The 16450-nt window shown below is 47.3% G+C and overlaps 1 protein-coding gene across 1 annotated transcript in view; it reads left to right on the top strand.

Annotated features, from left to right (window-relative positions):
* The window catches only part of CACNA1S (calcium voltage-gated channel subunit alpha1 S), a 1485309-nt gene that overhangs the window by 1323376 nt on the left and 145483 nt on the right, over positions 1 to 16450 (top strand). Inside the window, exons 38-39 of the mRNA XM_073685020.1 lie at positions 6512 to 6636; positions 6735 to 6866. Of these exons, the coding sequence (XP_073541121.1) occupies positions 6512 to 6636; positions 6735 to 6866 (257 nt within the window). The remainder of the gene's footprint in view (positions 1 to 6511; positions 6637 to 6734; positions 6867 to 16450) is intronic.

The raw sequence follows: 16450 nt of genomic DNA, 5'->3' as shown, positions 1-16450 counted from the left end.
ATTTGATAAGGATGTCACCCCCTTCCTTAATTGAGAATTTTCCTGGATGTCCCCTCTGGCAAAGTCTTTCTATTTATCTGCTATACTCAAGTTTTTCCCTCGGCTCATTTTGTAACGTTATAAGCATAAGTATATTATATTATGGTTACTCCAATAGTACAATATGCAGATTTATTATGTAGAAGTTAAAGACTGGACAATGCTGCTGACTCGCCCCCTGGGCCGTGGGGCACGCGGATCCGGGCAATAGGGAAACGATGGGGATAGTGGTGGCAACCCGGTTCCGTGGCTCAGGGTTGTCAGACCAATGGTAGTCTGCTACGTACTGTTGATAATGTCCGACTACGCCACCCGTGGATTGCGGTTATTATGAACCGTCGCTGCAAGGTAATCCCCTGAGGCTGATGGTGTGTGCAGCTGAGATTGGATAACTCCCCACGGGAAGAGTGTAACCCCAGGGCAATGCAGTGAATGGTGGGAGTGATGGTGAAGAGAGTCCCAGTACCGTTAGTGCTGGAGGGACGATAAAGTACACAGACAACGTACTGCAATCCAATGTCTTTTACTCACAGTTCATGTGCTCCGGGTCACTTCTGTACAGGTAGTGACCGCCTGAGCCATGCTGCGTCCACCAGGTGTGGGGCTCGGTCAACTCCCAGGCAGTTCAGAAGTATGGCTCAGGACCCCTTTCTGTCCTTTCTCTGGCCTGCCTCACCAGTGACCCACTTTTGTCCAGCTGCCGCGGATCCGCACGGGTAAACGTGGGCTCCGTTCCCCGCTGTCCTATATGGTGCCTTCCTATCAGGTTTGATGAGGTGTCGCACCAATAAATGATCACGACCTCCGGTCTTTGGCTGAGGGTAGTTTCTCCTCCACCAACTTGGGATCCGGTACCCTTAATCTGCCTGACCCTTCACCCGATATTCTCGTGGGTTTTTAGGGTCCCTTCCACCTTCTTGTTCCTGAGCCCTTCTGTTTCTCTATCTCTCCTCCTCCTTTCCTGTTCCTTCTTCTCCTGTTCCTTCTTCTCCTGTTCCTTCTTCTGCTCCTTCCTCGGCCTCTTCTCTAGGCCCACCTCTGAGCGGAGCTCCAACAGAGCCTCCACTCCCAGTCCTCTCCTTTCACTGACTGTACGGAACTCACTGAACACTGTTCTAAGATGGTGCCCACCTTTTATACTTCCCTCTGAAACATGAGCCCAGGTGACCAGCAACCAATGGGCTCCTATCTACGCTCAGGAACCGTCCCATCCTGCTCCTACATCACCGGGTTTTCCTCCCCCCTCTCCACTCCAGCCAGGGACATGGTCTGTCATGCCTGCATTTCTGTCTAATGGGAGCACCGTTGAGCTGTCCCTCGGAAATGGGGTGAGTGTGCTGTATGCAGCTAACTGAGCCCGGGTCCATACTCCATCCTTACCTGGGAGTGGAATATCACACCTCTGGCAGAGGTGCAATACCCCTGTAGCGGCCGAACCCTCGGGGCGCTACATTCCCCCCCGGTGAAGCACAGCACGTCCTCGGGCTGGAACAGAGCAAAAACAATTAAGTACAGGATATGCAAAAAATTTTTTTTTTTTTTTTTTTTAAACTCAGACTACTGCTGACAGGTACTACTCCCTTTATGGGAAAAACACTTGTCTCACTTTTAACACACTTCGCTTTTCTCTGGTCAAAACATTATAGAAAACTTTCATACTACCGGAACTCTTTTGTATAAAACGGCATGTAAAACATTTGCATTATCACCTAGCAGCATATAAAACTTTTTCATGTAAAACATTTTTAAGTAAAGCATATTCTTGGATCATGGCCACGGTGCAACTTGCGACCAGGTGTTCATTCTTCTTCTAAGTGCAAAAACTTCAGCAAACTTGTAAACGTGAGGGACTCTCTGTCCCGAGGTAGATGTTACAGTCTTGTTATAAAACCAGTAGGGGGCGCTTTAGGAAGCGCAACTATTTACAGGGAATTGGCCGTTCCCAGTCCTCGGCCGGTTGGAAAGGGGAATGGCTGCTCTCAGTCCTCAGCCAGGTGAGGGAAGGGGGATGGCTGTTCTCAGTCCCCAGCCTGGTAACTTAGGGGAGCACTTAAAACGGGCAACAGTCAAATAACAGTTCCACATCAGTCCCAACGGGGGCCACTCCTTAATCTGGAAACAGTCCCAAAACAGCTCTCTGTACCCAGACGGGTAACTATGTACACTGGTATGCTACTGTTCACTGGTAGCGATACCCTCCAGCCGCTCCTTGCTCCTCATAACCTTCAGGCCCATCCAGGCCCTCTCGGTACTCGGGGTCCGAGTGGTACTGCTCCTCCTCTTCTACCACTCTGTGGACGTGGAGGGTGTACCATCCCTTCACGCCTTGGTGTCGGGTGTAGGACACCACGTCCCCTGGATATATGTCCCGCCCTCGATGACCTTCTGGCAGGTGGCTCTCTACATCCCTCCGGGTCACGAATACATCACTGATGATATCTGGATCTTTATTGAAGCCCCAGCCATGCTCCATTTGAAATTTTACGACAGTCCCGGTGACTCCGGGACCGTGGGCAGTTCGGGGATCTCGCCGGGCCTTCATTTTCTGCTCCGCACTTCGGGCTTGCAACTTCTCCTGTTTCATGCACCGCTCTCGCTGCTCCTTCTCGAACATCTCTAGCTGTTGGCGGCAGGACTCCCGTCGGCTGGCTGCGGCCGCCCGTGTTTCCTGCGTAAACCCCATCAGGTCTTCTCCGGTCGGATCCCACTCGTACTGAGCATCCTCCAACGGGGGCTGGGAGATTTCCAGAGGCTCCGGAGCAGGTATGAGGGGCTCAGATGACACTCCAACCTCTGCGGACGGGCTTCTCCGCAGGCGGGGGTTAACGTACTCGGGAGGCCAGATGAAAGGGAGCCCATCCGGACCGGTATGTTGGGCGAACAGATCTGCGCCCAGAGGTGGTATTGCAGGGGCAGGGGGCGCGAGCGGGTCGGCGGAGCCCGGGGGTACTCGGCCTTGCGACCAGGCCCGCGGTGGTCGTTTCCTGGTTGCACCCGGGGGTGGCACAGCGGAAGCAGGGGGCTCTGGCGGGGCAGCGGCGCCTGGGGGTGCTAGGCCTTGCAACCAGGCCTGCGATGGTGGTCTCCTGATCATGCCGGGGTCAGAGGGCACGGCGTAGGGCAGGGCTCGCCGGCGGCGTCGACAGCCTGGGAACCGGTTGGCAGCGGTGGAGGCACGGTGTCTGCGGCAGTTTCAGGTATGTCGGGCTCCGCAACAGGGTGCAGGGGCAGGTCGGCGGCCCTAGGGCTCGGGGTAAGGGCGTCTCCGTTACCTGCCTCCGCTGTCGTGGGCTCCTCCGCGTCGTCGTCCTCGGCCTCTGCTCTGTTTTCCCTGCCCTCGGAGGCAGGTGTGCTGCTGGGTGCCGGCGGTGCCTCCTGCTGCGGGAGGCGCTGCTGGGTGCCGGCGGTGCCTCCTGCTGCGGGATCACGGCCCGCCGGGCCATCTCCTCCTTCCACCCGGCAATCACGTCCCGCTGCGCCCGGACCATCCTCCGGTCCAGCTCCTCCAGCGCAGCGCGCACATACTCGGGGTCTTCCTTGGGAGGTGTGCTAGCAGCTCCGTGAAGCTGCATGTTGGTTCAGCCTGCAGCAGGCCCCTCACCAAGGTGTTGGAGCTGGCTCCTCTCTCCATCTCCGGGTGTGGTCTGGCCAGACTGATCCAGACTGCGCCCTGCCCCACAGTTTTCTTCTCTTCCCACCCCCATTGGGGGTGGTCCCGGGGAAATCTGGTGACAATCACTTTCAGGGGCAGCCCCCACCACCTTGATGGACATCTCCACAGCCGCGCTCATGGCTGTTGGGGGTGGGCTCCTTCTTTGGCGCCATTCTGGGACCTGACCCACGATGGGAGGTGGCTTCCTGTGGTCTTTTGGCGCTCACATTATGGCGCTCATTCTTCTGGGGAGGGCGCCATTTTTAACACAGTGAAACAGTCTCTTTTTAGGCGCGCAATACCCGCTTGTGGCGGGCTGGTAGCGATCCTGCCGACTACGCCAAAGCTGACTTGCCCCCTGGGCCATGGGGCTCGCGGATCTGGGCAATAGGGAAACGATGGGGGTAGTGGTGGCAACCCGGTTCCGTGGCTCAGGGTTGTCAGACCAATGGTAGTCTGCCACGTACTGTTGATAATGTCCGACTACGCCACCCATGGATTGCGGTTATTATGAACCACCGCTGCAAGGTAATCCCCTGAGGCTGATGGTGTGTGCAGCTGAGATTGGATAACTCCCCACGGGAAGAGTGTAACCCCAGGGCAATGCAGTGAATGATGGGAGTGATGGTGAAGAGAGTCCCAGTACCGCTAGTGCTGGAGGGACGATAAAGTACACAGACAACGTACTGCAATCCAATGTCTTTTACTCACAGTTCATGTGCTCCGGGTCACTTCTGTACAGGTAGTGACCGCCCGAGCCATGCTGCGTCCACCAGGTGTGGGGCTCGATCAACTCCCAGGCAGTTCAGAAGTATTGCTCAGGGCCCCTTTCTGTCCTTTCTCTGGCCTGCCTCACCAGTGACCCACTTTTGTCCAGCTGCCGCGGATCCGCGCGGGTAAACGTGGGCCCCGTTCCCCGCTGTCCTATATGGTGCCTTCCTAGCAGGTTTGATGAGGTGTCGCACCAATAAATGATCACGACCTCCGGTCTTTGGCTGAAGGTAGTTTCTCCTCCACCAACTTGGGATCCGATACTCTTAATCTGCCTGACCCTTCACCCGATATTCTCGTGGGTTCTTAGGGTCCCTTCCACCTTCTTGTTCCTGAGCCCTTCTGTTTCTCTATCTCTCCTCCTCCTTTCCTGTTCCTTCTTCTCCTGTTTCTTCTTCTCCTCCTTCCTCGGCCTCTTCTCTAGGCCCACCTCTAAGCGGAGCTCCTACAGAGCCTCCACTCCCAGTCCTCTCCTTTCACTGACTGTACGGAACTCACTGAACACTGTTCTAAGATGGTGCCCACCTTTTATACTTCCCTCTGAAACATGAGCCCAGGTGACCAGCAACCAATGGGCTCCTACCTACGTTCAGGAACCGTCCCATCCTGCTCCTACATCACCGGGTTTTCCTCCCCCCTCCCCACTCCAGCCAGGGACATGGTCTGTCGTGCCTGCATTTCTGTCTAATGGGAGCACCTTTGAGCTGTCCCTCGGAAATGGGGTGAGTGTGCTGTATGCAGCTAACTGAGCCCTGGTCTATACTCCATCCTTACCTGGGAGTGGAATATCACACCTCTGGCAGAGGTGCAATACCCCTGTAGCGGCCGAACCCTCGGGGCGCTACACTGCCACCTGATGTCTTTGCTGCAGCGGTGTCTCAGTAATGTCTTTTATAAGTTATATACCGGTTCCAGTATAAAAGATGTATTATTTCAATAATAAAGGTTGGAGGAGATAGTGGCTACTGGTTGCTTTGTATTTGTTTCAATCACTCTGTGTCCCGTATACAAATGCCAGGAACTAAGTATAGGCTGAGAGTCTCATGCCCCAGGGCTTATGCTTCCCCTTGCAGAGATAGGATGTGGCTGCTGTGATTTTTTCTTAAAGTAATCCAGTGGCCCCCAGATAGGACACGGGACCTGGTTGTCCGGTACACTCACCGCTGTACCTCTCTAGAAGCCGTCGCTCCTCAGGCTTTTCAAAGGGAGACCGACTGCCAGCGTGTGTCTCCTATGGCGCCTGTAAGCTGCACCACGTGCAGAGCCCTCAAGATGGCCGCCGCTCCACAGAGAGTTTTACTACGCCGGGGTCCGCAGAGAGCGCTGGACCGGAGCCCTCACCATAGCAGCTCCTCAGAAGCCCGGCCGCTCCCCACTTCTCCGGTGCTGTGCTGCAAGGCACAGAAGTGAAAAACAGGGTCCGGTAAGTGCAAGATTATGCGCCGGATAGCGGGAGCTCAGGTCTCCTGTGTCCTCTCAGCTCCACGGCATCGCCACGCCCCTTTTTTAAAATATTTTAAAGGAAAAAAATAAAAAATATTCATCACGATCGATGAGGACATCGAGTTGATTCATCTTGGAAATTCCTTCTGAAAAGTGATAGGGCCCTCCAGAACTTTTTATTTGCATACATCACTACCCCATGTGCAGGGCATTGCAGTAGCTTAGTTCACAACCACACATTAAGTAACATTTAATTGTTATTGGTATAGATGACATAATTGTTCAGAGAGCAACATGACCAGATAAAATGTTTGGGGGAGAGGCAGGGGATCATGCTCACAAATTCCCTTTTTAAATACATATTGATGTATGAAGCCAGTTTTTGGAATGGAGTTGCAGAATGAGTTAACAGCGAAATCTGTCAGTTCATCTGACTACCGGGTCTGTAAACCAATGTCTCTACATCTCACAATGATCTTCTTAACCCATTCATGACCAAATCAAAATTGAACTTTGATTTGGTTATTATTCAGATTAGATGAATGTGAATGTTTTGTTCTTTTTCTATATGTTTAACTCTTTTTCTTTATTCTTTTTCTCTAAAAGATGATGAAGTGACAGTTGGAAAGTTTTATGCCATCTTCCTGATACAAGAACATTTCAGAAAGTTTAAGAAACGTCAGGAGGAATATTATGGATATCGCCCTAAAAGAAGTGATGTAGAGATTCAGGTAATGGAATAATTGTATGAAGTTATACACTTCTTAATTATGCAATATGACAAATATTCGAGTGCCAATACCTGTGTAACCTGAGTGATTGTCTACAGGCTGGTTTGCGCAATGCGAATGAAGAGGGTGGAGAAGGTGAACTAAAACGTGCAATATCTGGTGATTTGACACCTGAGGAGGAATTGGAGAGGGCCATGGTTGAAGCAGCCATTGAGGAAGGAATTTATCGGGTGAGAATTACCTAAATCTATTTTTTTGCAATTAGAAAAATAAGTGAAAGAATCTAATGGAAGTAGAAAAAAATTAAATCAAAAAGACAAAATCTGAATCTATAGTCGTAAGTGTTAGAAGTGGTTCAGTTTTTTGTTAATACAGATTTGGGATTTGGGAGCTGCTGCTATGGAAATTATGAATGTATGCAGTTTTAATGTGGTAGGTTTCTAAACTAGGGGTATGTGCATACGGGTTTCTATTTTGGGGCTGGAATGTGTATAAATGGGGGAATTGACTCCTGTAGTCTATGACCTGCTTAAAGGGAATCTGCCTCTTAATCGGAGAGCAGTATAATATAGGGAAAACGACAATTATTGCAGCAGTGTACTACTTACTGGAATGCCTGTAATTTTGATAATCTAACTGCATTTACACTATTTATGGACTACCATGGCAGGAGAATTGAGTGGAAAAAAAGTAAGAGTCTGTGACGCTGACCACTTTATTACTAGCTAACTTAAAAGCAATTTAATAATGTGGTAAAAACTAGAGATAAAATGGTGGATTTAGGGAGGAGGGAGAGGGAAGTTTGAAAACTTACCACATTGCAATAGTCATGTCAATCTTTCAGCTGGAGTCTGTCCTGTGGGTGGCGCACCCGCTGGTGATAGCAGACAATAAGTGAAAGAAGGAGGGTTGAATCTAGCACATTCAACCAGGGAATATGTAAAAATTATACTTTATTGAAAAATAAGGTTAAAATATTATAAAAGAAAACTTCAGGGAAACCTGACGCGTTTCAGGTGCATCCAAGCACCCTTATTCATAGGAAAAAGAGGTAGAGCAAAGTATCCTGACATTTATAATGAGCTTGCACCAATTAGCACATAGACAATTGGTTAGGGTGAAACAAAAACATCAAGTCTTGAATTAATGCAGTATTAGTGTCTACAAAAGAAAACTTAATGAACAAAGAAATGGTAATGAAATTACAACGAACATGAACATATAACAATCTAAATGGCAATTAACAGGTTAATTACTAAATTCTGATTTTACGAAGCATCACAATAAACCTGAAAAAAACAATAATAAATACTAAAAAAATATATATTTGTTGATTAATAAATGACAGGCAAAGGACAAACATGCGGGTATTGACTGATTGCAACAAACCACAGAACAGCAGTCTCGAGAAAAGCTGGCCTGATGCCTGCCAGTCTGATTTAGGCTGATTTAGACTAATCAGTTTTTATGAAGGGACACCTCTACCTCCCATTAGTTGGTATGTCGGGTAACTGGCCGTATAATGCATGCTTTCTTGGCCACAGCGATGAGTTATTTCACCCTCTGGTCGGCTTTCTACAGGATCCCTGCACTGTCTGTTCATAGTGAAATTATAACTTTTTAATATGCTACAATTTGAGTATCTTGTCCTGAAATTCTGGTTTTATTGTTTCTTTCCCTCCTTTTATAGCGTTGATTTGTGGCATATATGGCATACCATAATAATTTTCCATCTTGGGGCGTTCTTCCCCAGCGCTCACTTATTTATTAAACAACAAATATATAATTTTTTGCATTTATTATTGTTCTTTTCAGGTTTATTGTGATGCTTCATGAAATCCGAAATTTAGTCATTAACCTGTTAATTGCCATTTAGATTGTTATATGTTCATGTTCGTTGTAATTTCATTATCATTTCTTTGTTCATTAAGTTTTCTTTTGTAGACACTAATACTGCATTAATTCAACACTTGATGTTTTTGTTTCACCCTAACCAATTGTCTATGTGCTAATTGGTGCAAGCTCATTATAAATGTCAGGATACTTTGCTCTACCTCTTTTTCCTATGAACAAGGGTGCTTGGATGCACCAGAAACGCTTCAGGTTTCCCTGAAGTTTTCTTTTATCATGTTTTAACCTTATTTTTCAAAAAAAGTATAATTTTTATGTATTTCTTAGTCGGATGTGCTGGATCTAACCCTCCTTCTTTCACTTAGAGATAAAATGATTCAGAAGAATCATAATTGCGCAGGGCATGGATAGCCAAAGCTTATGAATATCAAAAATGACATAGATGAAGCAGAATGAGATGACTAGCAAAGTTATATCAAGAATCATGGTCCATGTCCCTATTGTATGCTGCTCAGAAGAGGCAGAAAAAACTTGTCACAGATTCTCTTTGGGTATGTGCACATTAGGTCTATTTTGTAAACTGCTACTTTACATAGACATGCATTTGTTCATTCTTTTGAGCATTTAATTAGCACTTTTTTTCATGTGGTTTTCAGAGTGGAATCTGCCTGAAAAAGAGGTTGCGTACCCTTAAACGGTCTTGTTTTAAGACCCTAATCATTCTACTGACCATCAACCACAATGCTATTGCAAACATACCCAAAAGTCTCTCCTACAACAAGAATCCGAGAAAGTGACAAACTGCTGTAATCAATGTATTTGTTCCTTCTTTAGAGCTGCTCTTAGAGGAGACAGTATAAACTTTTTTCTATAAAAATATCTGCAATTTCACAAAAACGTAGAAAAATTAGCATTATTCAACTTTGAATGTTTACCGATCTTAGGCTGTTGCCTAGTAACCCCAAACCTCTCCCCAAACTGCTAGGATCGGTGCAATCACCGATCAAATCGATCGCACCGATCACAGCGGGACTGCGCAGTAACAGGGCGTTCACGGGGTGGTGACCGGTTTGTGACCTGCCTGTCACCTCCCCATGACCCCCTGTGATGTCATAGATCCCCCAGCCAACCCACAGCCAGCTATGATTGGAGCGATCGATGATGACATCGATCGCTCCAATCAGAGTATCTGAACACAGGTGACAGGGTGGTCACAGGGCGGTGACCGGCTTGTGACCTGCCTGTCACCTCACTGTGACCCCCTGTGGTGCGTGCCCAGGCCGCAGCCATCTCTGATTGGTGCGATCGATGACCGGGAGGTGACCGGATGGTGACCGGCCTGTGACCTGCCTGTCACCACCCTGTCACCCCCCTGTGACCACCCTGCAGATCCTCACACTTGGTGAGGATTTCTACAGAGCGGTCACGTCAGATCTGCGCTGTGCTGGGCCTTGTAGTGCCACATAATCTTCTGTTACACTACAAGACCTTTCTCCTACCTGCTCCAGTCGCTGCTGCTGCTCCGGCATCCTGCTGCGGTCTCCAGGGTCCTGGATCTCCTGCTCCGGCATCCTTCTGCTGTCTCCGGGTTGCTGGGTCTCCAGCTTCGGCGTCCTGCTGCTGTCTCCAGGGTCCTGGGTCTCCAGCTCCTTATCCTGCTGCTGCGGATCCTTCTCCAGAGCCTCTTCCAGAACCTGCTGCTGATCCTGCTAAAAGAAGAACAGAGAAGACTTTGGTGAGTCCATCTCTGTTCTCCCCTCATCCACCCCTCTCCCCCCCTCCTCCTCTCCCCCCCTCCTTTTACCCCCAATCCTCCTCCCCACCAGTTCTTTTTTTTTTTTGCGCGTCCTGCAGCGGTTGAGCGCTGAGCAGTGTCTACGTCACTGATCAACGTCCTTGCTCGCTGCTTTTCAGGACTTTTTCTTGTCCCTGTCAATTCTCCCCCCCACCTTTGCACCACATCCGCGCACACACCCAGCAGCAAATTGAATGGAAAATCGGCTCAAATTGTTAGCGGACACAATGTTGCGTTTGGAGAGCCCCTGTGTGCCTAAACATTGGAGCTCCCCCACAAGTGACCCTATTTTGGAAACTAGACCCCCCAAGGCACCTATCTAGATGCATAGTGAGCACTTGGAACCCCCAGGTGCTTCACAAATTGATTTGTAAAAATGAAAAAGTGGAAAAAAAAACACTTTTTTATTTTTACGGATTAATTTGTGAAGCACCTGGGGGTTTCAAGTGCTCACTATGCATCTAGATAGGTGCCTTGGGGGGTCTAGTTTCCAAAATGGGGTCACTTGTGGGGGAGCTCCATTGTTTAGGCACACAGGGGCTCTCCAAACGCAACATGGTGTCCGCTAACAATTTGAGACGATTTTCCATTCAATTTGTTAGCGGACACCATGTTGCATTTGGAGAGCCCCTGTGTGCCTAAACATTGGAGCTCCCCCACAAGTGACCCCATTTTACGAATCAATTTGTGAAGCACCTGGTGCTCACTATGCATCTAGATAGGTGCCTTGGGGGGTCTAGTTTCCAAAATGTGATCACTTGTCGGGGAGCTCCAATGCTTAGCACTTGTTGGCCCTTTTGCCTTCACTTTGCGGTCCAGCCCACCCCAGTGTTTGGGGTCATTGTCCTGTTAAAAAATAAATGATGGTCCAATTAAACGCAAACCGGATGGAATAGCATGCCGCTGCAAGATGTTGTGGCAGCCATGCTGGTTCAGTATGCCTTCAATTTTGAATAAATCCCAAACAATGTCACCAGCAAAGCATCCCCACAACATCACACCTCCTCCTCCATGCTTCACGGTGGGAACCAGGCATGTAGAGTCAATCCGTTCACCTTTTCTGCGTCGCACAAAGACACGGTGTTCGGAACCAAAGATCTCAAATTTGGACTCATCAGATCAAAGCACAGATTTCCACCCATCTAATGTCCATTTCTTGTGTTCTTTAGCCCAAACAACTCTCTTCTGCTTGTTGCCTGTCCTTAGCAGTGGTTTCCTAGCAACTATTTTACCATGAAGGCCTGCTGCACAAAGTCTCCTCTTAACAGTTGTTGAAGAGATGTGTCTGCTGCTAGAACTCTGTGTGGCATTGACCTGGTCTCTAATCTGAACTGCTGTTAACCTGCGATTTCTGAGGCTGGTGACTCGGATAAACTTATCCTCAAAAGCAGAGGTGACTCATGTGAGCCAGTTTCTTTGTAGCTCTTGATGGTTTTTGCAACTGCACTTGAGGACACTTTCAAAGTTTTCCCAATTTTTCGGACTGTCTGACCTTCATTTCTTAAAATAATGATGGTCACTCATTTTTCTTTACTTAGCTGCTTTTTTCTTGCCATAATACAAATTCTAACAGTCTATTCAGTAGGACTATCAGCTGTGTATCCACCAGACTTCTACACAACACAACTGATGGTCCCAACACCATTTATAAGGCAAGATATCCCACTTTTTAAACCTGACAGGGCACACCTGTGAAGTGAAAACCATTTCCGGTGACTATCTCTTGAAGCTCATCAAGAGAATGCCAAGAGTGTGCAAAGCAGTCATCAAAGCAAAAGGTGGCTACTTTGAAGAACCTAGAATATAAGACACATTTTCAGTTGTTTCACACTTTTTTGTTAAGTATATAATTCCACATGTGTTAATTCATATTTTTGAAGCCTTCAGTGTGAATGTACAATTTTCATAGTCATGAAAATACAGAAAAATCTTTAAATGAGAAGGTGTGTCCAAACTTTTGGTCTGTACTGTATCTCTCTGATTTAAGGGCATAAAAATTCAAATTTTGAAAATTGCAAAATTTTCAAAATTTTCACGAAATTTCTGTTTTTTTTCACAAATAAACGCAAGTGATATCGAAGAAATTTTACCACAATCATGAAGTACAATATGTCACGAAAAAACATTCTCAGAATCAGGGGGATCCGTGGAAGCATTCCAGAGTAATTAACTCATAAATTGACAGTGGTCAGAATTGTAAAAATTGGCCTGGTCCCTCGGGGGTAAAGGGGTTAAAGGGAACCCATCATGTTAGGGAAATGCTATTTCCCTATAGATATAGGGTTAATCTGCAGGTACGGTAAGTAACATTAAAATGATGCATGCTGTCTTACTGAAAGCATGGCTACAGGTAAAATATTAATTAATATCCTCCCTGTAACTGTTTATTTTCAGTTATGCATGGAGCGGTTACAGTCACTGCTCACTATATTGGTGTCACGGGTGTGTCAGATGTGACAAACAGTCGCCCTACAGTTGGTTGCAGAAGATCTTAGTTTGACATTACAGACACCTTCTTAGATCTGTCTCACTCTAGGACCCCGTGGTTACCTCCCTCCTGCTAATTGACACCCAGGCCTGGGTGTTTTAATACTTTCTGTTTACTACAATGAGGTGCCAGTGATATTCACATGTTCCCATGTTCCCTTGTGAAGGCTTGGAGCTATTGCTGTCTGCTTACTTCCTCTCTGGTTCTAAGAGAACATGTGGTGTAATCTCTCTGAAGTCGGCTTAAGCTAAGTTATTTTCCTCCGTGTTTGTCTCCCTTGTTGTCTTTAGCTGTTAATGAGGACTGACTAGTGCTCATCCCCCCTTCCCTATCCAGGGCCAAGCTCTAGGGAAATACAGGGTTTAGGTTCCTGTGTGGCGATTGGTGAGGAACAAATATAGGGACGATAGGGGAGGTAGAGTGATAGTAGATCAGCCTAGGAGGTCTCCACTCCCCCTTTCCCCTTCTCACTTTGTGTCTTTCCCACACCTTGCATGACATTAACATCGGCCGTGCACATTTAGAAAAAGCAAAACAAAAAAAAACTGACACTTGGGTTTATTTGTGTGGAGTTGTTTTTTTTTCGGGCATGTTTTTTTTTTCCTTTCTCCCTTGGTATGGGTTCAGTTGCAGAGCTCACAGAATATCTGCATGATCTGTCTCTGGAGATGAATGGCCTCCGCTGTGAGGTTCAGCTTCAGCATCAGCGGCTACAGGTCGCTAAAGTGGGGGTCTCTGCAGGTAGGCCTGTCCAGCCTAAACCCAAGTTTGCCCTCCTGGACAGGTTTTCAGGAGGTAGGGACAAGTTTTTTGTGTTCAAGGAGGCCTGAAAACTGTATTTTAAACTTCGCCCTTACTCCTCCAGAACTGAGGAGCAACAAGTGGGAATTGGGGATCTCACTGCTGCAGGGAGATCCGCAATCCTGGGATTTTTCTTTACCGCAGGATTCGGCTTGTCTCCAGTCTGTGGAGGGGATTTTTGGGACCCTGGCCCTCATCTATGATGACCCAGACGGAGTCGCCTTAGCTGAATCTAGGCTACATTGCCTTCAGCAGGAGAATTGGTCAGTGGAAATGTACAACGGATTCTAAATGGAATGACTCAGCCCTTAGAAGCCAATTTTGTGAGGGCCTTACTGTAAGGTTGAAAGATGCTTTGGCAGTATATGAAACCCCTCAGTCCTTGGAGGCTGCCATGTCGTTGGCTATACGTATTGATAGACGCCTTTGGCATAGGCGGGTGAGACCACCTTCTCTGGGGCCTTCTTCTCGGGGTTATGTACCTCTGCCGGGGGAGCAGTCTGGCGGTGAACCACTACCGGGGGAGGTGGAGGAACCCATACAGTTAGGGGGTGCCTCTGAATCATACATTTCTCCAGAGATTCTCAAGAAAAAGGCATATGTTTTTTTGTGGGAAAAAGGGACTGTCCTTCGATTCCTAAGCAAAAGGAAACTCAATTAACTCTTGGTAGCCTGGAGTTGGATAAGCAAGGGGTGCATTTATCACCAACCTGCAGTTCCCGGTTTGTCCTGACAGCAGAGGTGGTTCTAGAGAGCAATACCAAGAAAATTTCTGTGTTGTTGAGAGTGGAGCTGGAGTCAGCATGGTTGATGCTGAGTGTGTGACGACTCATGGTCTTGCTTGCTGTACGTTAGCTAAGCCTATTCCAATCTTCGCCATCGACTCAGCGCCACTTGCACAGAAAGCATTAACTCAGATTGTACATAATGTAAAACTGAGGGTGGCGTCAGTTCATTGTGAAATAATCCCTTGCTATGTCCTGGACGGTCTTCTCTGGTTGGTGAAAAATAATCCGTTGTTGGATTGGCAAGCCAGGGAGATCATTGAATGGGGAGATTACTGCCATGAGAACTGTTTAGGTATTTCCCTTGCTACAGTCTCTGCGGAAATATTACCTGCTTTTCTGTCTGGTTTTGGGGACGTTTTTTCCTAGAGGGGGTGTCAAGATTTGCATTCTCATCGTGCATATGACTGTCCTATTAACCTGACCCCCGGAGCTAAACTACCGAAGTCCAGACTGTATAATCTTTCTGGCCCTGAGAGACAAGCCATGAAGGATTTCATTGTGGAAAGTGTGAAGAAGCGACACATCAGGCCCTTATCTTCGCCCGTGGCAGGAGGGTTCTTCTTCGTGAAGAAAAAAGATGGCAGCCTACATCCCAGTTTAAATTTCCAGGAATTAAATCAAATTACCATCCGAGATCCATACCCTCTTCCTCTGATTCCGGATTTGTTCAGTCAGGTTGTGGGAGCTAAGGTATTCCCAAATTGGATTTAAGGGGAGCCTACAATCTGGTTAGAATCAGAGAAGAGGACGAACGGAAAACAGCGTTCAATACTCCTGAAGGGCATTTCGAGAGTGTGGTTATGCCATTCGGTTAGACCAATGCACTTGCGGTGTTCCAGCATTTCATAAATTATATTTTCCATCATTTGGTGGGGAGGTTTGTGGTGGTCTATCTGGACGATATTTTGGTTTACTCACCTGATTTTGAGACGCATCGGGGGCATGTTAAGCAGGTGCTCCAGATATTAAGGGATAACAAACTATATGCCAAACTAGAAAAATGTGTTTTTGCCATTCAGGAGGTGCAGTTTTTGGGGTACTTGTTGTCATCTTCGGGTTTTCGGATGGATCCGGAGAAGATCTGCGCAGTCCTTGATTGGGAAGATCCCGAGAACCTGAAGGCTCTACAACGTTTGCTAAGTTTTACTAATTTTTACCGGAAATTCATCCAAAATTACTCAGTAATCGTGAAACCCCTTACTGACATGACTAGGAAGGGGCCTGATTTTTCCAAATGGTCAGATGCCTCCCTCCCTTTTTCTTCCTTAAAGAATTGTTTTGCCACGGCACATATACTCAGTGAACCTGATGTTTCCAAACCCTTTATTGTGGAAGTTGATGCGTCAGATGTGGGGGTTGGGGCTGTGTTATCTCAAGGTCTATCTCCTGGTAAATGACGTCCATGCACTTTCTTTTCTAAAAATTGTCTTTGGCTGAGAAAAATTATGTCGTGGGTAATAGGGAACTTTTGGCAATCAAATTGGCATTTGAAGAATGGCAACATTGGTTGAAAGATGCTGTCCATCTTATTACTGTTATTACTGACCATAAGAACCTGTCGTATGTCAACCAGCTAAACTTCTCAACCCTAGGTGTTACGAAACTAAAACTCCACACTAGGGTAAAATAGGGAAAAGCTGTCCCTGCACTAGGTCTAGACTGAAGCCCTACGATGGAGTGGGCAACCTATTCCTAGCGAATAGACACACCGACGTTTCCTAGACTAAACTCAAAAGAAGACTTTAAGGAAGAGGGGAGGGAGACCCTGAAAGAACTAAGGACTGGGAAAAAAACAAACAGGTGACTTCCTAGCCGGAAACTAGAGGAAGCTGCAGAAACAAAAAAGGGAATAAAGGAATCTCAGCAGGCAGAACTACAGGATACAAGAACTGCACAAAACTAAACACAGAAAGTACTACTACCAAACCTCCTAGCCAGAACTCTAGCGGATTTACACTGTTGTCCGGCTAGGACTAGGAGGCAAATGCTGGGCATTAAAGGGTGATACAATTACCTGACCTTAGTCAAAACCAACACCAGGGGAAAAAGACCAACAGCCAGAAAACCACAACAAAATGGGAGATGGTCCCA

The sequence above is a fragment of the Phyllobates terribilis genome, unplaced genomic scaffold (genome assembly GCF_046119375.1).
Source record: "Phyllobates terribilis strain yellow unplaced genomic scaffold, ASM4611937v1 Scaffold_1__5_contigs__length_1240528914, whole genome shotgun sequence".
Lineage (NCBI taxonomy): Eukaryota > Metazoa > Chordata > Amphibia > Anura > Dendrobatidae > Phyllobates > Phyllobates terribilis.
The sequence above is the reverse complement of the archived record's forward strand: the minus strand, read 5'-3'. Positions and strand labels throughout refer to the sequence as shown.